The sequence below is a fragment of the Pieris brassicae genome, chromosome 3, assembly GCF_905147105.1.
Source record: "Pieris brassicae chromosome 3, ilPieBrab1.1, whole genome shotgun sequence".
Classification (NCBI taxonomy): Eukaryota; Metazoa; Arthropoda; class Insecta; order Lepidoptera; family Pieridae; genus Pieris; species Pieris brassicae.
This window is the reverse complement of record NC_059667.1, coordinates 147806-170846: the sequence shown is the minus strand read 5'-3', so window position 1 is coordinate 170846 and position 23041 is coordinate 147806. Positions and strand designations below refer to the sequence as shown.

The 23041-nt window shown below is 38.2% G+C and overlaps 2 protein-coding genes across 6 annotated transcripts in view; both read left to right on the top strand.

Annotated features, from left to right (window-relative positions):
• The window catches only part of LOC123706999 (leucine-rich repeat-containing protein let-4-like), a 118752-nt gene extending 99841 nt beyond the window's left edge, over window positions 1-18911 (top strand). For all 5 annotated transcript variants that reach the window (XM_045656729.1, XM_045656728.1, XM_045656725.1 and 2 more), the window contains 2 exons: window positions 14523-14582; window positions 17376-18911. In XM_045656729.1, the coding sequence (XP_045512685.1) occupies window positions 14523-14582; window positions 17376-18911 (1596 nt within the window). The remainder of the gene's footprint in view (window positions 1-14522; window positions 14583-17375) is intronic.
• A 33-nt stretch (window positions 18912-18944) lies between these two features.
• On the top strand, window positions 18945-20400 carry LOC123707000. Its single transcript, XM_045656731.1, has one exon. It carries the CDS (start codon window positions 18945-18947, stop codon window positions 19350-19352), a length of 408 nt encoding a protein of 135 aa, XP_045512687.1. The 3' UTR covers window positions 19353-20400.
• The last annotated feature ends 2641 nt before the right edge of the window (window positions 20401-23041 follow it).

Genomic DNA, 23041 nt, shown 5'->3' with positions numbered 1-23041 from the left:
GGAGTTGAGAATTATCGTTAGTGCACCCGGACGCATTATCCAACCGGCCACAAATAGAGCGAAACCGACTTTATAGTCAGACGGCAAGGTGTAAATTTGAATGATGCTTCCGCCACCGGTGCAAATGTGGATGTGATTCGCGCTGATAGCACCAAATGATGTTCTCAACATATTCAATGAACTCAATTTTAGTTTGGATACGAACTGCTTAATAGTATTTAGCGAATGGACGTTTCAGTGTCCCAAATACCTGAAACTGTTCTTTATTACCTCGAATAAAGTAAAAAAAAACTGTTACAATACGAAACTGGTCAAATAGAAAAGCTTTTATAATAAAAAAAACGGGAAAATTTGCGGCCGGTTTGTTCTAATCAATTCCATCAATCTAAAATGAGAAGAGCATCGCTTAATGCCGCGTCAATCAGTATTAACATCGCTGCAACCGAACAAAACCTGGGCCTGATTAAAATCTGTGCACCGACTGAAACGAGTACTTCGGTCAGTGCTAATTAGTAGATCGTTAGTTTAAATTATACCTTAGCCAATTTAGAATATATCGCAAATTCCACTTGTTTAATATCGTTAATATCATACTATTGCTCACTTATTATAAGTAGTAAACTTCACCGCAAGACTCACTAAGCTATACAGTACTATCTAATAAATCAGGTTCCAGCCTCTTGCCTCTAGGAGGGATTATAGCTCGGTTATCATAGGATAAGCTACTTTATTACAAGCAACCCTTCCTTGATGGAATCTCGTTCAAGCGAGTTTCTTTTACATTGCCGTCATCCCAACTCGATTGGTATTATGCAAAATAATATAAATAACCCACACGAGTGCCGTTATTGGGTGATATCTTGCAGGATTCATCTGCGGTATAAGTTGAGCAGTTTTGGCCTAGTGGCTTTAACGCGTGACTGTCATGCCTGAGGTCGTAGGTTCGATCATCGGCTGGGATTTGATTGATTTCTTGAATTAAATAGTAATTCGGTACAGTTAAGAAAAATGTGTTAATTTTATCAATACATCGAGTTAAAATGGCCGCAATTATTGTGTATTAATGTGATTGAAGCGAAACTACAGCTTTGGTAAAGTATAAAATTATTAAATGAAGTCAATTTGTGGCCGGGTTCACTTCGCTCACTATGATCGGCTTCTCGACTCCCGATCAAAGGATATGTTCAGGCAGATCATTAAATATATCGGCTCTAGGTATATGTACTCTTTATATAAATAGTACTCAAGTTTATTATAAAGAAAAATTTAGTCAAGAAAGAGATCTGTACCAATCAGAATCAATTCAAAGAATTAGAAATTATTGAAGTTTCGTACTACGAATAAAATATTTTAATTGGAGGTTTTGGGTAAAACTTTGAATTAGAAAGTGGCTCTAGTGGCAATAGCCATTCAGCCAACATTCTTCTAAACGTGACAAAAGCAATTAAAGGTGTATCTCTATTTCCAAAAACATTTAACGAATTTTAAACCAAGACGTTTCAATATTTTCTCCTAAACACTGCAGTTCAAATTCGACAACGGTTATTAAAAATGGTCAGCTAAAGTAATTGTCCCCTTAATAACCCTTTTAGTCGTGCTTTGATGAAATATACAGCGAAGGGGAGTGGCCGCCCGCTTATAACTAATGGCCGCTACAATAATGCCTTTTATGCTAATTGGGATTAATAATATTAGCCTGTGATTATTCCAATTAAAGTTCATTTCGATTTTGATATTTTTATAGTCGTTTGATCAGTCACCAGCCACATGTTCAAACAAATTTCGAGACTACCCGACGGAGTTCCGTTATAAGTCGGCAACGTTCAAAATCACTCAACATAATTAACGTCTGCATTGACGTACGATATCGGCGCGCCCGCATACGTCGCACGAGACATTCCAACAATACACCTTCAACTAGTATATATATACCATAAATTATTGCAGAACTTATCGGATATGAACCATCTAAAACTATAATAATATTGTTTATCTAGCGGTGCACCTCGTCTGAAAAGAAACGTTTTGCTCGATAGACAGCATAACATGTAATATTTGTTACAATACATTCACGTTTGTGCTTATTTTCCGCATTGATAATATTCCCGAGCGCACTTCAAACGTCGGAAACTTTTAACGCTTCAATCATTACTAATTTTGATTTTACTTTGAGCACAAAATTGGTTTCCCGAAGCAAATGGACAAAACAAACAAATATGATGTATTCATAAATGTTGTTGTTACTTTCTGGGATATAATGACTGACATTTTTATTCATTCACTCGTCCCGAACCAACACTACGTTTATAATTTCACCTATTGTTATTCACTCCGTTAAATTTTATTTTTATTACCAGCATACACGCTTTAATATGTGTTAAAACAACATAATTCACAATTTATGAATCGAAATCGCATCGTTTTCAGCAAATTTTACGTTCGCCGGAATTCCATATTCATATTTCGTACAATAATACGTTGAGTCCATACTTAAAGATCCTAAAACCTATTTGTATTTAGCCCAATAGAAAGTGCAATTTTTTTTCTTACATCGTCTATCGATCAGCGGCCCTTCATTGGCGGGTTACGTCTAACTACTGCTTAATGTGCTCAGTGTGATCGATCACCGACCCCCCATCGCCCCCAAATCCATTTAACCCCAGTTTAATTGATCGCTTGACGAATTGAAAATTGCAAAAGTAATCCTTAACAGTAATGCGTCGCTACTGACATCGTCCGGTTCCATTTGCCAGTCCGTTTTTAATTAATTTATTATTTTATTCACAAAGGTAGATAGGCGTAGCTCACCGGCGAACGATGAGTGCAAAAAAATTGTCAACGTATATATAAGTCACGTGCTTCGGGATAAATTTCAGGTTAACAATCCTCAACACTACAAAATAAATTCAAATATAGGCGAGCGTAAAAGCACGTAGGCTCGACAAATGTATCACAGCAGAAGGTTTTATAGAGTCCAGTCGATCCGAAACAGTTTAAAAATGCAAAGCTCCGGCAATTGCGACACGGACCACGTCCTTGATACGGTAAAGCACAATTTTTATGAGAATCGCACGCGTCTTCTTATTTATTCCACAAACAGTCCTCGGCGCTGTATTTCAGTGTTTTCCCTAGTTCAGAAATGGTAGGAATTTAATTCGGAAATGGCACTCTGCATGTCTGCTGAAAATGTTTCGAATCACTCGCTGCTCCGATATTACAATGAAGTTTCTGTACGACGAGACTGTTTCCGTTTACGCTCATTATGCGATAACTGATGTTTTTGTTTCTACTAATTAAATACTAATGTAATACATATTATAATCAGATTTTATTTAGAGACATACTCTAATCTATAATATAAAAATGAATCGCAAAATATATTGGTAAGCGCATAACTCTACAACGCCTGAAACAATTGTACCAATTCTTTTTTTAAATGTTCGTTGAAGTTTAAGGATGGTTTTTACGGCGCGAAAAATTCGAATAATTTCCGGGAAAACCCTAAAACAGCCCTTTTCTTTTTCCTATACAAACGTTTTGTAAATAAAATGTAGACTCCATTTGAACTTTATTGCTATTCAATAAAGTTCATATTAAATTACGAGCACTCACTGTTGTATAAGCAATGTTGCGTGTGACAACATTGCTTATACAACAAGTGATAATATCGCTAAACCGACCAAATTGAATAGTCAAAAAATGTGAGAGCTATAGATCATTAGTACTGATTTTTAATTTGGTTGGCTTCGCGATATTATTTCTTTTATTTTAGTTTCGGCATGCGACATAAAATGCATATGTTTTCACGTCATTACATCTATCAAACAAATCGCGTTAAAAAAAGGATTTAATTTTTGAATTATTAATTTAATATCCCTATCTGAGCAAAATTATTTGAATACATACTAATAGGAAAATCACTCACACACACTTCTTAAATATTTGTCACTTTTAGGTTCCCACTATCCTTTAAGATTATTTTCCAATCAGGTTTGAACCCTAAGTGCGCCTCTTAGTTTGAAGCCCTCTAGCAGACATTCCAGTCGGGGTTTTTTTAGTGGGTCACAGAAGAGTGGCACAAAGTTCGTGGAATCGAAGATACTTTGGTCACCCGAGCTGAACCTCACACATCGGCCTATCATCAGGGTGATGGCAGAACCATCAATCTCATGAGAATTTTTTGTGCCGACTATAAAATTGGTAGGAACAAAAAACTGTCACATTTCAAATCTTTTTAACAGAACGAAGTCTGTGGGATCCGCTAGTACTAATATAAAAATAATATTGCAATAAAGTTAAACTAGTAATATCACGAATATTACTACCTGTGGACAGCATACCACGTTCTATGCCTCATTGCCATGTATTCGCAGGACTCAACAAGATTTAGTTTAGATATAATATACTGGTACTAATTTATCGATACTGGTACGAAAGTACTTGATTTACCGATTGCTTGAATAAAACCTTATGGTTTACCACCAGGCTGGTAGCCATGTGCCCATCTACGGCCATACCAAATTTTATAGCATGAACACGGGACCAATTTAGTTTACAAGTGTGATGAGTCGCTAAATTATTTTTATTTAAAGCACTGAGATTTTGTAACAATTAATTATTTAAACGAATGAAATATATACACATACAGTGCGATATCAGTGGAAGAAGGTGCACAATAGCTGATAAGTCTCAGTGATCCTTCGAGCCGGGCACCATCGCGGGCGCGGCACAATGGCGCGTGATTGCGGCTTGCACCTGCATAAATCACGCTCGTTATTCGTGGTGCAAGCTATGGAAGATCAGAGAGAGCGTCCTGAACTCTTAACTGGATTCTGTCATATTAGAAAATCATAAGAAGTCCAGAGTAAAGTCTTTATTAGTAATTGATAATATGTCGTCTTTTCTTAGTAAAATAATAATATTTCAGTTATTAATAGTCGTAATTGTAAATTACGAATATATTTTTGTGTTGATTTCATTTTAAAAATAGTTTAATGATTTGTGCAAGAATTTATTAGAGAAGTATTAATTGTATACTCTCGCGAACTGCTGTACCGGGGACCGCCTCGAAGGCGGATCGTCTCTAAGAAATCCCAGATAATTCTAGGAAAAGGCAGGGCTCGTTCGTTCCCCTGTGATCGATCGCACTCTATACTTTTCACCGCCACAACGATTACCAAAACGGTAGGAATTATCTCTTACACTACATCTTCCTTATCTATTCTTCTTCTCGCAACTAGCTATCACACTAAAGGGGCTACACTTTAATCCATTTACTTTATATAAATTCCCTTTTCCCTTTAAGTTTTACTGAGGATAATTTTATGTGCAAATTTTAATAGGACATGTTTCTCAATTGAGCTTACAGCCACATTAATGCAGCTTTCATTAGTGTTGTGCAAGCGACTCACGGGTGGTCCGTCCGCCCGACTATCGATACGAATCATCACCACTATTATTGTCGAAGTAATCCTAGCCAAACTACAAATATGCTTCATTTAAGATCACATCTTCATCATTATATCCCTTATAGATAAAAATTCATGAAGATTGCATCTGTTTTAATGTTAACAAGTAAACTCGACATTGGATAACTAACGGTTAATAAAACTACTAAAACAGTATTGATAAAATTAAACATCAGTAAAATGATTAACTTTGAGAACCAACAGGAAATATGAATACACATAATATATCGAATACATGTACGAATTGTGTTTAATTGAATGTATTTGTTTTAGTTTAGATGTATCAATCGGATAGAAGCCTCGCATTTTCTTAGAGTATCTTAATTGCGGCTAATTGTGAGAGTAGCCCCCATTATCGTGCAAAGAGTAAACGAATTAACAGACACGCCCGTAACAAAGAGCCGGTAAATTCGTTTTAAAACAGCGCCGGTTCAGGTGCGAAAAAGCTTGCTATTAAGTAAAATTTATTAAAGTGAGAAAACGCGAGAGATTTCCACGCGCAGCGAACGAACAATAAATGTACACAAAAATCGTTGAACCGTTTTTCGGATTACATCGTATGGCTACACGGTACACGGCAAAGTTCACGCCTTTCATTTAGTTATATAAATGTTTCAAGCGGCCGAATCGACAAATGCGTTCTCCGCAAGGGCGAACGGCGTACAGATAAGGCAGGCCTGTGCTTCGTAGGGCTCCAAAGCGAACGAGGCGTTTGCTATAATTCAAACTCTCTGCAGACACACGTGTGGTCTAAAGACGTAATTACGGGAGATAAACGTCCGCACAGATTAATGGCAGAATGCATTAATTCCGAACATCTTATGTCGGCTTGTCTCACCGGCTCGCTGCACCGGCACCTGCTAAGCTAATCTGCACGAGTTACGTGACGTCTCTGCACGCAAATTAATTCAATACTCACTCACATGATTCATTCATTCATTTAAATTTATACCAAAGCATTTTATAGTGTTATCTTCATTAACTATATCGTATATAGGCCTATAAACCCTTTTTCATAGTACGTTTATGTGATAGTAGCCATTACGGACTGAAAAATTAAGCTTATTTTTATATCAATTCATTTAAATAAAACCTGACTCTGCGTACATGTTCGTTCGAAAGTATGGAACGCAATTATCAATATATTTTACGTATACATGTGTAAGGCAATCAAGTGTTAATGTTTCCACTGGAGTTATCTTGCCATAGAAGTTAGATAAATATGTATGCATGTGTCCGAAATTAGCATTACGTATATATCCAGTGACTAACTATGCAAATGGCAGGTGAGGGCTTGCACACCGTCAAAACTGCTCGCCTGCTTTCATCTTGGGTGACTCTAACGACAGATTTGTTTTATGTAATTAGTAATCTACATAACTTTCATGTGTTATCTTCTCTTTTTTTATTTCAGGCTAAAAACATTTATTTAACGCAAAAAATTCTAATTTAGTGCCTTTGGAAGCGGCAGCTTTACTGTCGATCCCTTTCGTTCTATCATAACAGTAGGTTTCGCTACTCTTTAAGGTATCCTAAGGATCCTCGATTTTTAATATAAATGATGGACGGTCAATAAGCTCCAATCACCAATAATTGCGAATGTAATTGAATGACACGAGTTTAGACAACAGATGTACTGGCAGTTCAATTGCCGGGTGACCGCACACTCTACGTTATTAATGTCGCGTTGTGCCGCAACGCGTCTTAACCTATTTCGATATCAGAACATTCAATTATTACTGAATAATTCGACTGAAACATAAGGTCCGTAATTATTATATTACAGTATATACTTAACACTAATCAATAAATTTTAACGAGTTTTTTAGCCATTTGATACATATAAATTTTAATTTCTATTATTACCTATGTACGGTGCCATCGAAACTAAAACATCAACAAATACACAATAAAAAATATTTTCAGTTCTTATTTCGCTCAGACAACATGTGGGCAGCAGCCAATGTGATATGGCAATAAAATGAGGATAATTCGATTCGGTGAAATATGAAGCCAAGCGATTTACTTTGATTACGTTTACAAAATGTCGTCTATAAAAAAGTATTGTATGATACATTTATTAAAATTGTCTGAGGAAAAACAAGCGTCTCGTTTATATCGCAATCATAACAGCGGATCCGTATTTCGTGCATATGGCTCGGAATAAGAACATTTCTGTGAATTCTTAAGCAATATCAGGAATTGGGCGACAAATCGCCCCATAGAGCTTCCAAGATTTGGACGCTTTGTGATTTTGAATTTCACCGCCTCTAAACAATGCATCAACAAAACGATAAGCCTTATATACATTCTGTCGAAAAACTATCGGCAATTGATTGATTTATTTATAGTTGAAACCTCCGTTTTTTTGTTGTTATATTGGCTCATCTATCAACTTTTAGATTAAATAATTTCATAATGATATACTCGTATGTAGTATGACTTAATACGTGCTTATGCTTATGGTACAAAGCGGTCCAGATGTGATGGAAGATCCCCTCGCTTTGGTAGAATGTCAACGAAATAGAGACTGAAAATCCTCATGTGATAGAAAGAGACAGAGATAGCCGCTGAAATTTGTGTGTCACGAGTCCATTCGTACCATTTTAATGAAGAAGATTTTGCACCACAATAAAGCGCCTACGCACAAGGCCATCATTGTGAATGAATTGTATACTAAATTCTCATCAACTACAATCGACCAACCGACCTATGCTATCAGATATGACGCCGGCTGACTTATTTTTCTTTTCTAAACTTAAATTACTTCTTTAAAGGCGGTGAAATGAGTCAAATCAGTTCCTTAATACTTCCCTGATGAAAATGAGATGAGATGAGATGATTTAATCACTTTATGGAATATAAAGTGATGAAAAGTATGTATCGCTAAAAGAATATTGAAACACACCTCAGTCGATTATTTTTGCAGGAAATTACGTGGCCACTAACAAATTTACTCAAGCTGCCGCTTAAACATCGCCGGGTCATTTCGCGGCGTAAACTTAATAAAGCATTTGTGCGCTACCAACCAGCCTTATTGCTTAAAGTGTACGGATTAAAATCCTTTGTATCCATAGAGTACAGTTTGTTTCGCGCTTTTCCCTGATTTCCCCGAGGTCCGTGTCAAATATTTTTAAATTTTTCGCCACAAAGACCGCGCTTCCTTTTCCAGAATTGTCTTTATTTTGACGTGTTATTCCATTTTCTCAGTTGTATTTTCGTTCTCGTCCGAATAAATTTGCTTTATCGTTTCATCTTATTTCTTTTCGTATTAACCGTATCGTAACAAAGACCAAGATAACGTTTTAACCATGTTTTATTGTATGGTCTTTAAACAAAACGCAAAAATATCAACAACGTTGGCATATTTAGCACGATGGCCACAAAACTATCTGCACTGAACAAACCTCCATTTAGTGCGTTAAAACAACGAAAGGACCTAATTCAGATCCGAAATGTTTGCGAACATCACTTGGGCCGGCAGATCGAAATACGGGAGGATCGATTTATAATATAATGAATAGATCCATTTACAATAAATCACACGTATTTTAGCGTGAAATTTTTATACGAATATATATTTTCAAAAATATTGCATACTTTACACACCACCCACTACTAATTATAATAAAACATATATATCTGTAGTCCAGTACAGCATACTATTTGCTCATGACACTACACTTAAAATAATAATTAACAACGAACAAGACTTAAAAAAGTACCTTAATAAATCTCTAGACAAAGCCGAAATCAAATTATCTACAAATAAATATGACCTAACGTAACGTAATTAAAAAAAACATTGACATACAATAAAAAAAACTCTTAACTAACTCTTAATAACAATTAACTTTGTAATTGGAAAGCACACATTGAAAAACTGTCTAAGAAACCCTGTTAACCATACCAACATAACTGCTTATCATTCATCTATATAGCTAGATATAATATTATTATTTATGGAAATTCAGCCGAAATAATACCTTATTTACTTACTGGCTCAAAATGAATTACAGCAATTAGTGGTAAACAAGACTATCTTGATATTTGTGTATCTTTCTTGAAGAAGATCAAAATTCATCTGTTTCGTGTATATAACTAGTCTGGCCAATGACTGTTATATTAAAACATTTTATTTTTTATCCCTTTTTACTTACTTCTAAAAACTTTTTGCGTTTTGCGCCATTTCACAGATTTTATTCGTATTCATTATTAAATTACAATATGGAATGGGGTGTTAAAGAAAATATGATTGCAGTGATCGCCTTGCACATCACAGCATTGCATTGGCACAGTGGTTATTGAGCCCTCGGGCATATTACAGACATTTCAAAAGCTTGGTATAAGACGTATGTTCGAATATCGTACTATTAACAGATACAACAACACTCGTCTGTCCAAGACCTGAAAAGTTAAAGCCAGTCTGTTAAAGTCTGTTAAAGCCAGAATTCGTCCTCATTAGGAAGCAGGTGAAAAGCACAGCAATATTTCTCTTGGAAACAGTGCGTAAATCCATAGATTCCAAACAAACAGATTAAAGGCCTGTTTATAAGCTAAAGGTAGGATAAATTTTAACAATATTACACAATACTTCATTTGAAAAATGCGTTTTTATTACAAACATAACTTATGGCTGGACTAGGTATATTTATACATCTAGATTTTCCTGACATTTCCTGTTTTGTTCACAAAAACATAAATATTTTTATATCAATGGGAAACATTGGTTACACCAAAATTTTAACTGGAATTATTTAGAACAGTCACTTTTATCTTTCAAAGACTTTTAATGAAACATAATCTTTCTTAAATATTGGAAGATCTTAGAAATCAATGTATTATCGTACCAACACCACAGCCTTGCAAATAAAGGATTATTATTATGAATGTTCGTAAACTTCGTGTTCAAAAGGACACTTAGTAATTGAATTCCGTGAGAGCTCTAACTCGCACCGTACAATTGAATTCGTCGAAACGTTTATAATTTGGCAACTTTTAATTGTGTTTATTACGTTAATTATCTCGTCGCTACGAACAAGTGTCGGTATAAGGCTGTCGAGGCTCCGAAGTGGCGCGGCGGCGGCTCGGCAGTCGCCGATGCGCGAGGGTGGACACAATGTAAACTTTCTGATACTTATCGACGGCAACATCTCGGGGACAAGAATGTGGTATTTCGAACTTGTTGTCAAAAAACACAGTAGTGCCTCTAACATATATTAGTTTGTTACATTACTAACAGTTAACAGTTATTATCAGTAACTGAGCATAGGTCGTTTTACTCGTCACCCGATCAATTCCAATCGTTCCGGATTTTGTTAAGTTCCTAATTCCTTCGCAAACCCAATTAATCGATATTTCTCAAAAGTGATTTGAGACGTAATCAGTAATTCGCTGACATCTTCTTTTGACTAGATGGTGCCACCTTATAAATTTGGCGAGTGCAGGCGAACCAATCACCACCCCTCTCGAGGGCCGCGGTGTATGGAGGGCTGAGGACTGAAGGACTAATAATTCTAATAAATCACCTTCTATCCCGCTCAGAATTAGTAACAGTCGGATTTAATGGCGCACTTAGCGGACCTTTCCTTGTTAAACCGAACGAATGATGAATAGCACAGATGTATGGGCTCGCTAATGAAATTATAAAAATACGTGTTTCTCGAGTTACAACCTGACCACAGCGTACGGAATTGTCAGTTGTTATTAATGTAGTAAACCTGGCGAGTCTTCTTAAGTCTCTAGTGGAGATGCCAAGTTATTGTTAAGTTAGAAATTAGTAGTGGAACGAGTGAACTGCTATGTTCATATTATAATCAAAAACAAATTTAATAATAATAATAGTTAGATAAGACACATGACATTTTAAATATAAGAATATCTTTTAAAGAAAGGTATGTAAACAACATATAGCATATGACCAATGTAGTTTCAAAGATGGTTATAAATTATGTATATTATAAATAAGTGCTAATTGTGAATCCTGTCTGAATATCTAAGATTCCGCTCATGAAAGCATGACGGAGCGTTCATATTGTTGAACTGTAATTCGGATGGCGAAAACAAAAGCGTAACTTAATATGAAAACGAGTGAGTTTGCAAGTTTCTCAGCGCCGCAGCAGTCAAAGTACAGTTAGGTTCAATACAAAGGCAGACAAAGTTATCAGCGATCTGCGCACGCACAAACGAGAAAATATCATCTATTGTTACACTTACGCCCATACTGAGACCTTGTGCTATGTAGGTGTTTGGCTTAATTTCATAGATTGGAAAAAGATTTTTTTCTTAAAAGCTTGTTCATAGTCCTTAATTTGTTTAAAGATTATATTTTCAGACACAGAAAAGGGGAATTGCTATCTTTCCTAGCAAGATGGCCGCGTTCTTGTATACTTTACCCCACAGACAATTTAGGGGGAGCCCTTATCGCGACACAAGCTTCGTGACGCGTGCTTATTTACGCGACCTAATCCCCTATTTATGCCTTGAGATGTATCTGAAATTAGGGATCACGCGAAACGGAGTTAATTTGCTAGAGGGTAGAAACATTACTGAGAACAATGTTACTTCCTACGAACCCTGTATTTACAACTCGCTTTATATTTTCTTAAAGTCGCGTAAATGTACACAGTGCCTGCCTCGTTGCATTTATTAATAATCTAATAACGTCTTCAAAAGCTTAGAACTCTTGGCTGCTTTAAAAGAATCTTTATAAATGATTTTAACGTAATTTGCATAAAACATTTAGGCACCAATTCAACTAAATCGAAAGAGAAACTAATCTACCCTTTTTGATTTTTGATCTACCGTTGTACGTAATGTTCATGTTCGGTACAGATTGCGCTCAGCTAATATAAGAGTATAGAAGCAGGTATACAGCCAATGTTCTCGTTGTAATTACTGCCCGCTAATGGATTTTTTATCTGCGATGTTGAAAGTGGGCTAGCCGTGTTATTAGTTATTGTAAGGCCGTCTTCAATGTTATTATAATTGTATCTTTTGTCCGTAGCAGATCGGCGAGCTTATCTTCTCTTGAGGAATACGTGAAAGCGCCTTAGTTATTTATTGACCTATGGAAATATATTTATACACACTTATTTGCCTCCTAATACGTCGTATACAAAACGCTAACCAAAAAAACTGTATCCATATAAATGGGAGAATTTATTTCACAACCTCTCATACCCTACTTGTAGAGCATTCCGAACTAAACGTTCCGACAATATATTTTGATAGGCGAGTATTACAAATAGTACCCCATTAGGGCGCTGCGGAGAAAATATTCGCGATCGGATCACGGCCGGATAAGCGTCGCTGTAACAAGAGGAAATGGCGTTTCTAAACAAAACATAATACCTATCACCTCTGCCTTCGTATAACCGAACAGTTTATTTCCAAATCTGCAACTTTATGTATTCTAATTTAAACGAAAATAGGAAAGAGATTGTTGTATATTTATAACTTTTTTGCAAATATGTGGGTAGGTTCAAAATATGAATGTGATGAATGTGTCATGCAAGAGCCATTGTGTACGTATATAATGATTTCATTATTTCAGATATTATCGTAATGACTCCGCAGCCATAAGCGATTACAACCATGGCTTAAATTCTCATAGCAGATTTAATAGAAAGCTTTTTATTACGATGCACTTTAAAAAGAATTGCACACTGGGCGCTTAAACGTATTTCGTATTATATTGGTATCTCGTACAAGAAACATAAATCACACCGTGAATGAGCGAATGGACAGTGAAGAATATAGCTTATTTGTAGGGAACGTGTAATAAAAATATATTTTAGCGGAGGACATATTTAAATACTTTAATAGAACAGTGGTCCGTAGCAGTGACGCGTCGGAATTCCACCGCGAGTGGACTCCGAAAACTTTTAGTGGCTCGGTTTGTTTGTGGCGGCCTCCGCTCGTTACCGCTTCCAAAACACGCTGAAAGTAATTTGCGACGTCACTTCGTAGCTCTACAAGGTATTTACAAATGCAAAACAAAAAGCTGGCGATGACGACGCTAGTTTCAAACCGGTACAGTGAGAATTCACGCGGCCACAGACACGACCGCTGCCAACTCCTTGGAGCGTAAGTTCATTCTTTGTATCGCGCTAACATTTATCAAATTAACTTATATTTCGCTGTTTCATTTCATTGTTTTCTCTTCTTTATCGTATTATATATACAGAACATGAAACAGATCAGATATTTTTTGCTCTTTTGATTGAAATCGGGGCTGGTGATAATAAAATATATAATATTAATACAAAACGATTTTATCTAATCAAAATTTCACTTTGACCATATGTAAAATCGTCAAAATAACTGTTAAGCAGTTATTGCTTTGCAGTGTATACGCACTCCATACACTTATTGCGTCTTGTCAGAGTGTGACGTCAACGAGCAGCCTCCACAAAGGTCCTAACTCCCGAGCATTAAAGCCTTTGTCAACATGCTACGTACACTTTGTGTGATAAAATTGTATTTTATCTTCGCTTTTGACCGTATTTCACATTGATATTTTGTGGTGTGTGAACTGAGTGAGATGTTTACAAAGATCGAAGGCCGTTTGTGATGAAAGTTAAGTTTCATTTTAGGTTATTGTCGTCAATTACTACAACTGTTTGGATGTAAACTATTTTGGTTCTGTTCCTGATGCTCCTCCCAATTAATGAAGGCAAAACGAAGTCTGTCTAAGTCAAAAGTCATAACAGTTTTTACTTTAAATGATTGGATTTAATGTAACATTTATAAAAACTCGGCGGAGCATGGTTACTTAATATTCTGTTTATTGAAACCAAGAATTAGCAGTCTATAATCTACAATCAAAATCCTTTTTATACTTTATTACATTGCAATAAAAAGGTTAATAAATAAAATGGATAATCGTATCATTACATGATATATTAAATCCGGGATGAACTCTTAAAGCTCGCGGAGATATCCGGGAGTACCTCCCCTCATAGAGGTGGACATTTGCAACTCAAACACGATTGCAATTTGTCGGATTGAAATTATCGGGTGCAGCGACTAATTTATGTCTCCTCTCCCCAGATGGCACGGGCGCGCTGTGCGACCAGGCTTCTTGAGGTCATCGCGTCGAATGTCTTATGTGTAAGTATTAAATTTCTACTATTAAAACTTAGTTTTTAATTTTGAATTTGTAGCAAAAATAGTGATTAAAACTTTACAAATACAAACCGTAAGCATTGGACAATGAATCGCCGCAATAATTGATAAGGCGAGAGCTTCACGAACAATTTGTTGCAGTTATCGTAATTAAATCCGCATACATCGAACCCGTCTATTTGCGCGACAAATCGCCGACGATTCACCAACGATTTCCCGACAATTCGCCGGCAATTAACAGTTTCCGATTAAACGGCTCGCTGTTGTCGGCCGCCTGCGTGCCCCAGGTACAAAATCTGCATAATGCCCAACTCATTTGCCGAACGTTTGTCGCCAACAAATGAAGCGGGGAAATGCATTTCGCTCAGCGCCGGACTCTTCAGAGTAAAGCAAATACTGGCTTGATGGGAACCAAATATTTATTTAAATATCACTCACTACCGCCTACTTTGACGAGCGTACTTGGATTCATTTATTATATCGGACCCATTTTCTCTCTCTCTAAATTATTTATTTCGAATTAATAGCACTAACACTGTTATAGTGTTTATAACTCCCACTAGGAGTGCGAGCCGACTCTGTGCTCCGACCAGGGGCCTATGATCCCTCGTTCTTTGAATGGTCAATACTAACTGATATCAAAGTGAAATGGTCAGGAAAACGCAAATATTCGCAAAATGCCCACTGTAATAACCGGGACGACCGTGGCAGCTTTTATTTTTCGTATCAATGCTCTCGAGCCTCCGAAATTGGTTTTAGTTACAGCTCGGTCCGAAACCTGCTTTTCGAAATAGATTATTATTGAACCTGAGCCTTGTTCTATCTCAAAACCATTTAATCTTATTTCATTCTTCAGTTCACATTTTTTTATTACATTATTTCAAAATATAAGTTTTTTTTATTTTGCCTTAAGATTCCCCATTTGACTCGTCGACTTGTCGAGATCTTCAAAGATTTACAAGAATAACAAGACAAAGAAGTTTATAGCAAGGTGTAGGAAAGAGAGACCAGACATTAATTAGAATACAGTTGCTGGCTCTTTGTTATTATGAACCTTAAAAAGCGGCTGAACATATGAGTTATATGAGTATTTTCGAAAATGCTCCACTTTATGATGCGAAATGGACATGACGAAGTAGAAATGAAATGTCGTGTGCAAATTGTGATAAAGCGAAAATTGAAGCCTCGCACACGTCAAACAGCCACTTTTGGCAACCTGCACCACTTTTTAAAGTAAAAGATGTGAGCTAATTTTGTAGCATTTCCGCTCTGAATATTTTAAAAGATTAAACGAGGTACATACTCAGTTACGAACCTGAGCGAGAACATTATGTAAGTTGTCGTTTCCATCTCGAATTATTTCGGCAAAGGGAAAACACTAACCGACATTTAATTACCCTTATGTACAGTTTTGAATTATATTATAAAAAAATATTTAATTAATCGGGTCTATGTCCTCTCGGCCTAATTTCCGGATCTCTTGTTATTCGGCATTCGACGCTCGGCTCTCGCATTTTTAATCACAAACCCGGCAAATTCATTCACTAATTTGAATAACGGTAACGTTATCCTTTGCTGAAGAAATGGGGATTGTGGTCGCCTCTTTTTTCATCATTTAAATGCGTAAATACTATCAGAGTCGTCCAACTGCGCACTTTGTCGGATATAAGAAAGGGAGATGCTGTACTATTTGTCCACTTTGCTGTTATTTTTCTGTTAATTGTTATACATACAATTCTATCATAAATTTAAAGCGATTTCCTTTACTAAATGAAAACACAGCGAGTGGTACTTTTATACAAATGAAAAAACGTTAAGCCATTGTACGCGAACATTTCCGAAACAAGTATTCGTTGAACGAACGTAATCCACGTCGAATAAATCAAAAGCTCTCGCTAAAATCTATACGTACACGTGAATTGTTAACAGAAAACTGATTTCGCAAAAACAACGGGACATTCATAAAACAAGAGCTCGCGAGGAAATGCACCAGTTTATTGGATTTGTCTGAAAACAGCGAGCTTCAGCCCGACGCCCGCATACCTAGAGGCTAGTTAAGCCCGAGGGCTCCGTCACTACTCGCACAGCCTGTGCTTCGACAAAAGTTTTTGGGGGAAATAGGAATGATATTAGAAATAAGTCTCAAGCAACGGCGCGAAGAGAAGTGCTACAATTGGATTTCATCCAGTGAATAATAAACTTATTTGCGACAAACTATCCTCTTTGTAAAACACAGACTGTTGATGTTGCATCGGTAATCGCCGCCAACGTAATTAACTCCGCGAATCCGAAGCTGAAATCTCTCCATCGCTCAGATCTGCTAATTGTTGTAAAGGGAAAAGTAATAAAGGAGCTCGCCTTTGAAGCAAAGAAGCTGCCCGTCTCCGCCCCGGGCTCTCGACGAGCGCATTTTAATAAATTAAAACTTCGCGAAATTCCCATTCCAATAATTTTTACTTTTTTCTTTCGGCTTCACCGAGTTCCGTTTCTACATTGATTCCGTTATTTCATAATGGAGAGGCTATCGCCTCCCACGACATTTAACGATGTTCGTTTGTATTTTTAGGGAAATGGAAATGTGGGACACATATTTAAAGATAACAAGAGTATATGAATTCGTTACATATGTATATGTGAAAATACCTCATTCACTTTGTTTGTATGAAAAGCGTACGCGTTGAGACATTCGCACACATTTAAAATGCTATCGCTTTAATTATTTCATCCGAATCACTATGTCTGAATTGTCTTTTTAATTTGGAATGTTATGTATTCCAGGTGATCATGTGGTCTATGGCGCTGTTGATTTGGAGCGGAGGCGCGACTGCGCTGGCCAACTGCCCGGGCGGCTGCAGTTGCAACGACGACACACTGGTGGTTCTGTGCGAGGAGAGCCGCCTCGACGTGTTGCCCATTGCGCTCAACCCCTCCATCCAGCGCCTAATCATCCGCAACAACAAGATCAAGACTATAGACGCATCTTTGCAGTTCTACACTGAGCTACAACACCTAGACTTATCGCAGAACCATCTCGTCAATATACCCCCGAAGTCGTTTTCGTTTCAGAAGAAATTACAAGAGTTGCATTTGAATCATAACAAATTGTCGTCCGTTTCCAACGCCACTTTCCAAGGACTCAACTCTCTCACTGTTCTTAATTTAAAACACAACTTTTTAGAAGAGCTTACAAATGGCGTTTTCACCACACTGCCGCGCCTAGAAGAGCTAAACTTAGGGCAGAATCGTATATCCAGAATCGATCCGAAGGCATTTTCTGGACTATCCGCGTTGAGGATTCTTTATTTAGATGATAACCAGTTAAGTTCAGTGCCGACCACGTCTTTTACCCTGCTAGGGAGCCTTGCCGAGCTTCACGTGGGGCTTAACGCATTCTCCTATCTACCAGACGATGCTTTCGCCGGACTCAATAGGCTTGCCGTACTCGATCTTAACGGAGCCGGTCTCTCGAATATTAGCGAGTATGCTTTCAGAGGTCTTCCAGGTCTAAGAAGTCTAAATTTATTCGGTAATCGCTTGACAGCGGTGCCCACAGAACAATTGTCCAGTTTGACGCGGTTAGAAGAACTTTACCTGGGGCAGAATGACTTCATCGCTTTGGAAATTCATTCTTTCAAAGGATTAAAGAACTTACGACTAATAGATATAACGGGTGCGACGCAGCTCGAGAGAACAAGTAAAGGCACCTTCGAAGACAATTTAAACTTAGAAACAATTGTTCTATCCAATAACAAGAAATTATCTGTCATAGAGGAGGGGAGCATGCTGGGCCTTCCTAAGTTGAGGCATTTGTCGTTGCGAGACAACGCCATTATAGCCCTGAGCGAAACGACTTTTATCGGTAAGGAGCTGAGGCAACTGGATTTGACAGACAACCCGATCTTCTGCGATTGCCAACTGCTCTGGCTCCGGGAACTGTTGAACGACAAAAGCAATTTTACACAAATCCAGTGTGCGAGCCCCGAAAACCTTAAAGACAAATATTTACGGACTCTCAACGCCGACGACCTGGGTTGCGTCCTTCACGACTCGCGCCAGCAGACGATCATCTGCATCATCGTAGTGGCCTGCGTCGCGTCCGTCGCGACCTTAGTTCTAGTTCTGTACAGATATCGGAAGAGCATGCAAGAAAAACTGAAGGACTACAAATGGAATAAGGGAAGAAAAAACTTAGACTACCACAAGCCGATCTCGACCGAGGAGGACTGCATCGTGCGCGGCATCCATCCCTCGCACTACCCCGCGCCACCTCCGCACGCGTCCGGCCTCAGGCCCATTCCGGTGACGGAACTGTAGCTAGAGCTTTACGCCTCGCCGAGCGTGTTCTTCATGTCGGGCGGCCAGGGCTCCGCGCGCCGGCCGCCGCGCTCGGGCGGAGGCGGAGGCGGCGGGGGCACCTTGCCCGCGAGCGGCTTCACCTACGTCGGCAACAGGCAGCCGCTGACGCTCAACAACGGGGCGCCGGCGCCGCACCTCAACAACGGCTCGCTTCGCTCGTTGCCCGACAAGGGGAAGCGCAACGGGACGGCGTGCCGGTCGGACGACTTCAAGCGAAACCTCGACGCGCGTTACTCGCGCAAGCAGGATAACGGCTACCCGCGGGCCTCCGAAACGGTGCCGGGGCTGGGCCGAGGGCCGGATCGAGACGCCGACTACGGCGAGCCCGAGTACTCCGTCATCGCCGAGAGCTTCGCACGAGACGACTACTGCTCGCACTCGAACACCTTCAACTGTTGAGGCGCCCGCTCCGAACCTTTCGACTTTGTGATTTTGAAATTCTAGCAATAATTCTTCATTCCGTTAAGTTTTCTGGGAACGTCCCGAGACGTTTCGTCGAGAGAGTACCTTATTTGTAAATTATTTAATATAATAATTAAGTTAACGAGTAGCGATGGATCTATTTTTCAATGGAAAGTTAGCAGAAAGCCGAAAGTGAAACTTTCGGCCGCGAGCCGGTTTCGTATCGTTCGTAATTATAAGATTAGGTCTGTACATAAAACTAAATTCTTCGATAGAGCAATAGTTATCCAGCGTGAAGCAATAACGCACGAGCCGACGATACGGAGCCTCCGGGCGTACAATTGACTAGTCGTTACAAGTATAGTGAGGGGGTCGCGTTGCGATCTGCGGCGGCTGCCGAGCGGCGCGACGGTAGCTCGCGGAAACTCGTTTTGTACAAAAGCCATTCCATTAAGCGGTCGCTCTCGAAGGCACGCGTCGGAGACCGAGACTCCTTCCCGTCTCCGAGGCGCGTCTCCGAGTGCGTCTTTCGTCTTATCAATTGATTCATAGACGAGGTGAGTGTGCGTCGAGACACCAATGCGTAAGAGAATATTAGCTAGCTTTAACGATTAACGAATGTAAATATATTTATACTACATTGAGATATTTATAAAGTTCAATAAGGTCCCGTTCTAAAAGATGACAAAACTGTTTCTCGTCTCGTGATGACCGATGACGTCGTCTCGCTCTTGTAATACTTTGTATGTTAAACGCGTTATGTGTACCTACACTGCGCTCTGTAGATATGAAGCACTCATTTTCTAATAATATCACACGTTTTTACGCTCAATCATATTAAAAATTAATTTTTATAGTTAAGAAATTGTATAAAATTTTGCCTTTGATAGACCATTGTAATCGTAACAAATTCCAATAAAAGTCATTTCTCTCAATGATCGGGCTTCGGTGCGAGAGAGACAATACTTCGAAAAGCGTATCTTGTCCCTCATAATATTTATTATCGATCTTAGTTACTCACACAATTATTTCTGCACTAAACTAAGTTCGGTTAATTTTACATAACATAATATGTATGTGTAAAGTATCATCATCAGAGCTAGAAGGCTACTTTGTGATATGTTAAAGAAATGCGCAGGATTTGCAATGCGCGAGACCTATTTGGCATATAATGTTGTTCTTTAACTCTACACAGTTTGAAACAAAATATATGGATCCTTCGGCGCCATCTAATTATCAGTTAGTTCGTAATCAATATTATGACCTTGTCTCGCTGTAAACCGAGCCCGACAGGCTGCAATTTATTTGAATAAGCGTTTGAATAATTTTGTACATACGGAGAAATTAAAGACTAAAGCGATGTAATAATGGCATATTACTATGTTAGTGCCTAGATAGAGCCTAAGTATACAACATACATATGAAATTTGTGATTAGTGGTCTACGGCCGCCGTCGTAACTCTTTAATGATAGATCGTCGATCACTTCCGTACTTTATTGTAGCTATTACCTACATACAAACTCGATAAATATAACATACCTCGAAATAATGTATTTCATTTAATTGAACCCCGTTCCAGATTCACTCATCACAAAAGCTGCGCATCGTAGGGCGCGCCGACCCGCGTTGACAAAAATACTTTTGGTTGGCACAAACATTATCCAACTTGTCACGGTCTGCAAAATTGTATAGTGAAACATTTGCATGAAAACGTGTATTGCTACCGGTTTCTAAATACCATATTTTCCATATTAATCATGAAAACAATGATCAATTGCTCATTAGAATACCCCATTATTTGAACCTATGGAATTTAATCAAGTTTTTTTTATTTATTTATTTCCACATAATTATAATGTGACACACTAGCGACAGAACTACACAATCATAACTACACCGATAATCTTACAATTAAAAATCATTAAAATATTACTCATTTCATTGTTCAAAGACATAATTCGGGATTTGAAGTGTATATCACACCATACACTAAACGATCTGCTCGGATTACCGGTATTGGAACCGTATTCAAACACATATTTGGAATTATAACTGAGGATGACGCACTTAGATATTATAAAGCAATTCCTAAAATGCAACAAATCCATAAAGATATTATATCAAATCTACATCTCTAAATCCGCAATTCCAAATTTCAATGCTTCTATGAACGAACTCAATAAGAATCAAATCCTACTGAACGATGTTATCGATAAATTATCTCTTTCCGTCAAAAACATTTCTGAGGCCATCAACTCGTGTCAAGTTTCAAACAAACATAGATGAAGTCTCGAGTGTGTTATAAGCTAGCCTATTAACACCTTCATTCAAAATTGGAGATATTGTGAGCAGTGTATTATTTTCAAAATCAAACACTATTCATCCTTCAATTATTACTCCTAAGCACATGTAGCGTCAAGGCCCCGACATTGTTAACATAACAAACACAAGTTTTCTCCCAATCACTTGATTTATTCTAATTTCAGTCTCTTAATTCAATACGATTTTAATAATTCAATAGGTAAAGAATTCAAAGGCTATTCGGTAATTACGTAACGTGTGCACCGGGCAATGGTAGATGAACGACTGCCAGAGTTGTGCGCGCGCGCTGCTTTATATTGGTTCCGTAGTGGGGATCGAGTGACACATCGTACGATCGTTCGACTAATCGCCCGTTGCACGTTGTTTTACAAAACATTGATAGTGGCGCCGTCACGGCCATACTGACATACGCTCGTCCTCGTTCGTTCATCCTGACACATTTTTCTAATAACAGTTGCAATAATGAACAACTACAATAATGAGCTGGTCCGGCAACCCCTTCAGCGTACTAGAACTCTTAAGTCCCTCTCATCAGTTTTAAAACCGGAGACTAGATTGCGCTAGACCGGAAATCTCTATAGCTGTGTTAGCTAGACCAGATATCCCTGTAGCGAATGCTAGACCGGATTGCAATCTCTATAGCCAAAAGGCTAGACCAGAATGCAACCCGTATAGCCGAGTCATTGGACCGGACTCCCTGCAATGACTCTTTCCTACATTTTTTGATATAGTACTTCTTTTTTTTCCCTTTTTTTCCCTTTTTTTTTACTTTTTTTATCATTTTAATATCTTTCCCATTTTTTTCCTACTAGCTTTCATCATGGTGTACAATGGCATTAGTCACAATGCTGATAGAATCTGGTGATTCTGATGATAAACTCTCTAAACTATTGCTATTAGCGCTCAAGGTACGTGAACTAGCCGACAGTCATGCTATGTTAACCTTGACCCTAAATGTTTTTTCAGCAAAAGTAGCCGTTTTAAAAACTACAATAACTGACCACTCAGCTGTGTTCTTATACATATTCAAACACACGACTTCGACCGAAGTTAGTAAATATAATACCATAACCGACTATGAAAGTGCACTATCCACCCTGACGCAAACCGACCTCTCTCATCTATTAACAATCGATAATCCCAATGATTGAACGCAAAAACTGACTGATATCATTACACAGATTCTTGAGGCAAACACTAAAATAAAAACTATCCCAAAAACCAAGCGTTGTTTAAAGCCCTGGATTACACCCGGTGTTCTGAAATGCATAAGACACAGGAATAAACTCCAATTCCAACTCAAAGTAGACTCTAGTAACGACATACTCCAGATAACATACAGACGTTATCGTAACTACTGCAA

Bases quoted from the DNA above. Each gene is read 5' to 3' on its own strand.
- LOC123707000 (XM_045656731.1), top strand. From the start codon at position 18,945: ATGTCGGGCGGCCAGGGCTCCGCGCGCCGGCCGCCGCGCTCGGGCGGA.